Source organism: Octopus bimaculoides, chromosome 16 (assembly GCF_046866305.1).
Source record: "Octopus bimaculoides isolate indiv1 chromosome 16, ASM4686630v1, whole genome shotgun sequence".
Lineage (NCBI taxonomy): Eukaryota > Metazoa > Mollusca > Cephalopoda > Octopoda > Octopodidae > Octopus > Octopus bimaculoides.
In genome coordinates, this window is record NC_142943.1 from 44255718 (window position 1) to 44262989 (window position 7272).

Here is a 7272-nt window from a genome sequence, read left to right on the forward strand (position 1 = left end):
CCATGCATTTCAGCTTCCTTTTGTTCAAAGATTCTGGCAACATGATTTATAAGATTTTAAAACTGACGTCCAACTTTTTTGATCAGGAATCAAACTTTACAGAAACCTACTAAAAGTGCACTAAATATACTATTATTCTTGTGGTACATATTAATCACAACAGTTATTAGGTCAATACGACTCATATAAAGAACCATTTGACCACAACGGACCCTAGATATAAAGCAAAGGAGCAAGATCAAGAAAGGAAATCATTTAAATTACTAAGTTTTATTAATTGTATTGAAATGGGTTGTTGTAATAACATGTCAACATTTGCGTTAACTAAGACTTATTATAAAAGTCCTGTAACATGTATTTACAATACAGTAAAGAATAGATATATATATATACACAGAAAATAAACTGAGTTGAGATGAGTTAAAAAAAAAAAAAAAATCAAATGATTAGGAGGTAGGTACAAGTCAAGTGATTTAGTCAACTTCTTCAATTGTTGGTCCACTACTTTGTCCTGTCGATTCACCGGCTGAGCCACCAAAGTTTGGCATTCCACCTGGCATACCACCAGGCATACCTCCAGGCATACCACCAGCACCAGAATAGAGTTTGGTAATAATTGGATTACACACTTTTTCAATTTCCTTTTGCTTAGCCTCAAATTCATCCTTTTCAGCCAATTGATTCTGATCAAGCCAAGTAATAACTTCCTGGCATTTGTCAATTATTGACTTTTTATCTTCTTCAGATATCTTGTCCTTTACTTTATCATCTTCAACAGTTGATTTCATGTTGAAAGCGTAACTCTCCAAACCATTCTTAGCAGCAATGCGATCTTTTTGCTTCTCATCATCCTGCCGGTACTTCTCAGCATCACTGACCATTTTTTCAATTTCCTCTTTGCTAAGACGGCCTAAAAAAAAAGAAAAAAAAGAGTTTTAGACTTTTCCACTCAATGGTTCACACAAAGCAATTCCAGATAAACCAATTCCATATAAATCAGTCAACTTAAAAGACTATTTCAGCCTACCTTTGTCATTAGTAATAGTAATTTTATTTTCTTTGCCTGTACTCTTATCAGTGGCCGATACATTCAAAATACCATTAGCATCAATATCAAAAGTGACTTCAATCTGTGGCACACCTCTCGGAGCTGGTGGAATCCCAGTTAATTCAAATTTTCCAAGGAGATTGTTATCTTTAGTCATTGTACGTTCTCCTTCATACACCTGAATAAGCACACCTGGTTGGTTATCAGAATATGTGGTGAATGTTTGAGTCTGTTTGGTTGGAATGGTTGTGTTTCTTTTAATTAAGGAAGTCATTACACCACCTGCAGTTTCAATACCCATGGAGAGTGGGGCAACATCAAGCAACAAAAGGTCTTGAACTTCTTTATCTTTATCGCCAGACAAGATAGCAGCTTGGACAGCTACAAAACAAATTTTAAATAAAACATTAATGTGTCCAAATGGTTGAATATTACAGCATAGACAGATAAGATAAATTGTTCAAGAAACTAAACTTACCTGCACCATATGCAACAGCCTCATCTGGATTAATACTTTTGTTCAATTCCTTTCCATTAAAGAAACCTTGTAAAAGTTTCTGGATTCTTGGGATTCTCGTGGATCCCCCAACTAAAACAATATCATTGATATCAGTTTTGCCCATCTTTGCATCCCTTAAAGATTTCTCCACTGGTTCTAAAGTCTTCTTGAAAAGGATAGCATTCAATTCTTCAAATCTGGCACGGGTTATGGTAGTGTAAAAGTCGATGCCTTCATATAGAGAATCAATTTCAATGCTAGCTTGAGTACTTGATGACAATGTCCTCTTGGCACGTTCGCATGCTGTCCTTAAACGCCTAACAGCACGTTTATTGGTTGTCAAATCTTTCTTGTGCTTCCTGCTGAATTCTTGGACAAAATGTGTCACCATTTTGTTATCAAAATCCTCACCACCAAGGTGAGTGTCACCAGCTGTAGACTTCACTTCAAAGATGCCATCTTCAATCGCCAAAATTGAGACATCAAATGTGCCACCACCAAGATCAAAAATCAACACATTTCTTTCACCACCAACCTGAAAAGATGGTTTTTATCAATATTAAAATTCTCAACCAGCAACAACTAAATAGAAAATTTAGAAATTCATGCACAATGTGTTATGAAGGATAACCAATTAGAAGTTAATTTAAATAAAATTAAATTCAAATTTCTATCACGAAATAATTATCTCCCTTGTAATAGTTGCAAATATTTAAGAAACCATGCTGGCTTCAAAAATTCAAGCTTGGGATTCTTTTATTCTATTTGTTGCAGCCATTTGACTGCGACCATGCTGGAGCATCACCTTTAGTTTAACATCGGTTTCCTTTGCCGAACCGCTAAGTTACAGGGACACAACACACCAGCATCAGTTGTCAAGCGATGGTTGGGGGGGGGGGGTTACAAACAGACAAGTATACACAAACATTCGGTTGGCTTTCAGTTTACCAAATCTACTCAAGGTTTTGGTCAGCCACGCAGTGGGACTGAACCCAGAATCATGTGGCTGGTAAGCAAGCTACCTACCAGTCACTCCAAAATTCATTTTAAACTCGATGGTCAAGGAATTAGGTTTAGCATACACCTTTATGAATACATCAGAAAACTGAACTGTTATTTGATATGTCGACATCAAGATCCCATTCCTAAAACATTAGCATTCTATGAAGGAATGTTTTATTTCTATCTTTAATGAAAGTGCCTCACTTCAGAAAATATTCAGTGAAGTCACAGATAAGCTGTGAAAATGCATTTCTAGAAAGAATGAAAATGCTACGTTTATTACTCAACTAGATAAGATGTTACTCAACTAGATAAAAGTTTATTCTCTCCATCTTTTACCTTGATTCAAATTTCTAATACCACCTCATTAAGTCGTTAACTACCTTGTAATAGTTGCAAATGACAGCACTTAATTATGCAATGTAGTACAGGGTCCCTGGGCAGGATAGGTGAAGCAATGTTGCACTAAAAGTATCCCGCCTAACTGGAAAAGGATTAAAGCCAATACCAACTTAAATTCTAAAACTGCTTCCAATTAGGAACTTCACAAATATCAAATTATTTAAAATCTAGATAAGTTACCTTTTTATCAAGACCATAAGCAATAGCAGCTGCTGTAGGTTCATTAATTATACGCAAAACATTCAGACCAGCAATGGTACCAGCATCTTTAGTGGCCTGTCTCTGAGAGTCATTGAAGTATGCAGGAACAGTAACTACAGCATTGGTTACAGTCTATAAAGAAAAGAAAAAATTTTTTTTACACCAACGACTAACAAAAACATTTTAATTTTATTCCAGGTATTTCACTTTACGAACTTTTGGGGTTTATACCCAACATTAACATTTAGAAAAAAAATGTTCAGAACAATACCTTTCCTAAATATGCCTCAGCAGTTTCTTTCATTTTGGTAAGAACCATGGAGGAAATTTCTTCTGGAGAAAACGTCTTTGCTTCTCCCTTAAAGTTAACTCTTACTTTAGGCTTGCCATTATCATTGATAACTTTGAAAGGCCAGAGAGCTGCATCCGCCACCACGACCTCGTCAGTAAATCTTCTACCTATTAATCTCTTAGCATCTAAAGTGGAAAAAAGAAAAAATTATGAATTTTTATGGAAATAAATTCAGATGGAAAAGGAGGGACAGAGAAAAAGAGAAAGTCTCACCAAATATGGAGTTTTCGGGATTCATAGCAACTTGATTTTTGGCAGCATCGCCAATAAGACGTTCTGTATCAGTGAAAGCAACATAGCTTGGTGTAGTGCGATTACCCTGATCGTTGGCAATGATTTCGACTTTACCATGTTGAAAAACACCTACACAGGAGTAGGTAGTTCCCAGATCAATTCCTATAGCTTGCGATTTCGCCATACCTGCAAGTAAGAGTATTATAAATTTATTATCGGAAAAAAAAAGATGCAATCCAAAATCTAGTTACCTTTCACAATACTCTGTTCAAAGAAAATTGCGGTGTTTTGAAATAACTATTCGAAAAAAGCTCATGGAGAAAAGGTTGAATTAATTTTTCATGAGGGGAGAGCTTCAGTATATTAATTCTGGAATTTCTTACCTTTTTTTTCACTATAAGATAGCTATAACCATTCCAAAACTGAAAATGATTCCAGATAAAGGAAAACCATTTCAATCACCATTTTGCTTATTTAGCAACAAGTGTAAAAGCTCTGGGCCCACAAGATATTGTACAAACATTCTATGTTTAACAAGAAATGGTATCACACACGTGTACTGAATTTAAGTGCTAAGCTACGTTGACAGTTTTGAAGAAACCAGAATTCACAGAAAATGAGCAATAGAGAAAAAAAAATATTCCATAAACCTTAAAAGCAATCGAAAACAGAATGTTTATACATTTCCTTATGTTTAACTCAACAGCAACCGAAACAAAGGAAACCGTCAACATTTTCGCCGCCGAACAATTTTTTTAAACATTTAATCTCCTTCAAACAACTACTTTGCGATTTCGGAGGAGGGTATGAACTATACAATATTCCCTTCGACAACTAAAAAATCCTGCCAAAATTTCCATACAGAAAAGGTTCCAAGGTTTACAATTATGCAACAAAGGGCACCGACCGCAGGGTCGTGTCAGTGCGCAGGCGCAGTGCTAACAGTGTTACTATGTTGAAAGTCACTGAGCACGAGGATACATCACAATAGCCTTCGCACAAAAGCCTATAAAATAAGCAGCGCTGCTTTCAATAGCTATATTTAAGTCTGAAAAGTACATAGCAACCCTCATCACATAAATAACTTTCACAGAAATCATTGCTGTTTAATCTGGATGCTAACACGGCATGGCATTGCAAGATCATTAAAGCCAGCACCACATGGACAGCTTCAAAATCTAACACTAACGAAGGAGCCGAGGTTCTCATCAGAAATAAGAACAGGCCAAATCTGATACATTTTCTCATATAATCAATAATTTTACCACTGCCGGGACTCCTCATGAAATGGATTCATTGGCTAAGACGTGGCTAATATCAGATCTAAATCCATTGGAAAAATTAACAGCTTTTTACCAAAACCCTATGAAAATAATTATCAAATTGAAAATTGAAACCGGCAAATGCGTTATACTGCTTTCTGTGAGAAACAGACCAGTTTATAATTCAATAACGAACAAAAATGGAGCTGGCTCGGCCACATGATTAAACATTTGGTAAAGCTATTAAATAGTGTAAAATTACAGAAAAAAATGTCAAGAAAATTAACAAAACGGTTTTTTTATGTTAATTTTATCCACACATCTAAATGAATTTAAACATTTAAATGCTCATGTAAAATTTGTTATTGGGAGGAATATTGATTAAATACAGATTACAGCAATAAAGAGCAGGTACTGGTAAAGTACATGGAGATTATTGAAGATTAATCAATAGATTGTGACATGAACTGCCAGATATACTATAATGAGAAACGATGGGAGAGACGTGGCCAGAAAGATTCACTATCATGGCTTTCATTCATTATATAATAGGAAAAAAACCTGTTAGTAGCAGCGATAATAGGGGAGATCGAGAGGCTGTAGTATTGGCTGCCGCCATTCACAGCTGGGCTTAGATTAGTAGAAGCAGGGCGTATCTCTACATCACACCATGTCTAATTATTTCAAGTCTTCCGAGTATAATTTCTAATTAAGTACTTTTCTCATTTTAATTTTGTGCTAGATAAAAAATTTCTAGCAATCGAAATTTTGAACACTGAAAATATTCGGGGGGGGGGGGGGAATTTTTTGTTAAATAGTATTTTGAATGAATCAAAAAGATTTAAATTCAACAGAAGGGATAAAAGGGCAAGCAGGGTTAATTATAATGAAAGCTTGAAAGAAAAAAAAAAAAAAAAAGGAAAATTTACGCAGAAAAATACTATTATCCACTAATGATAATGGTAGATCACACGATTTAGGATATTAAAAGGGAATTCATAAATCTGAACATTTTACAAAAATTCAGAAAATTCTTAACATTATACAAAACCAGAGAAAGGTGAAAATACATTAATATGGGGGAGATTTTCTTTTTTTCTGAATAATTAAATTACCAGGAGGGAAAGGAAGCCGGATGAATCAGGAGGAAAAAACGCTTGAAAATTAACTATATGATTACATATCTATAGATATTTATATAAGTATATAACACGTGTGTTTAAGCAGACGAAATATATAATGTAAAAAGAAAGAAATAACTACCAGATATCGCTAATGAACTTTAAGGCAATGTAGAACGTCTCTCACGACAGTGCGATCTCTTCCACCAAACGAACTGATATGAAGCGGGAGCGGCCGAGCAACGTTTTATACGGCGACTCATGGAACCTTCCAGTAACTAATGATACGTCATAGATAATTTTTTTTATCAATGATTATTTGTCAGGTAGACTTCCTTAACTCCTTTTTTTACGTAATTAAGAAGAAATTAGAAGCCAAACTAAATTTTATTTATAACTTCAAATGCATTATATTATTACGGTTTTTTTTTGTTTTCTTATTACAATGGTGGTAGTAGTAAGAGGTAAGCTCCCAGTGGAGTCGAAGTAGGGGGTGGTCGACAAACTGGGTTTCGATTCTCGGACGCGTTTCTTTTTCACGTTGACTTTGCTCGGTTGGAAAGACATAGACCTAACATGTCATTTAAACGCTCGTTAAAATCTAAATGTAATAAAAAGAAAACCGGTTTTTTATTTTTACTACAATGATAACTAGAGCAGTAGACGTGGAAAAAAAATGGCCAGGTGGTTTATTTCCTTCGATGTTGCCTTTAAAATTTAAACATCGCCGTGCCAATTCCTACTCATCTTTGACTGAACAGACCCTTTGCTCAGAGGGATTCCATGAGATAGAACGATTACCTAATCATTGTTTATTACAGTCAATGTGTTTCTCGTTTTCTTTTTAAGCAGACGGTTATTTGAGGTTAATTCAGTTCTATTTCTAGCAGGGCCAGCAACCACGTAGACACTCCCAAACTGACTAATATAACTCATATACTGTTGTTTATTCTATCCTACCATCTAATAAAGATTTCTATAAACTATAATGAAATTGTTTGCCTTAAATGTTTCGGAAAATTTCGACAACTGCGACTTTTCCCTTAAAACTATTATTACACAATAAATTATACAAGACGAAACGGAGTGAAAGTAGATGAAATTGGTAATTCAAAATGCACTGTGGACAAAGAAATACCCGATTCGATTTT

General features: G+C 35.0%; 1 protein-coding gene across 1 annotated transcript; it reads right to left on the reverse strand.

The window, feature by feature from the left end:
- Positions 1–251: 251 nt before the first annotated feature.
- On the reverse strand, positions 252–6343 carry LOC106879627 (heat shock 70 kDa protein cognate 4). The gene is made up of 7 exons (XM_014929288.3): positions 6264–6343; positions 3718–3924; positions 3424–3629; positions 3132–3284; positions 1527–2082; positions 1028–1429; positions 252–910 (listed from the first exon to the last, which is right to left on the reverse strand). The coding sequence occupies exons 2-7, from the start codon at positions 3920–3922 to the stop codon at positions 474–476; spliced, it is 1959 nt and encodes a 652-aa protein (XP_014784774.1). The 5' UTR covers positions 3923–3924; positions 6264–6343; the 3' UTR covers positions 252–473.
- Positions 6344–7272: the final 929 nt, after the last annotated feature.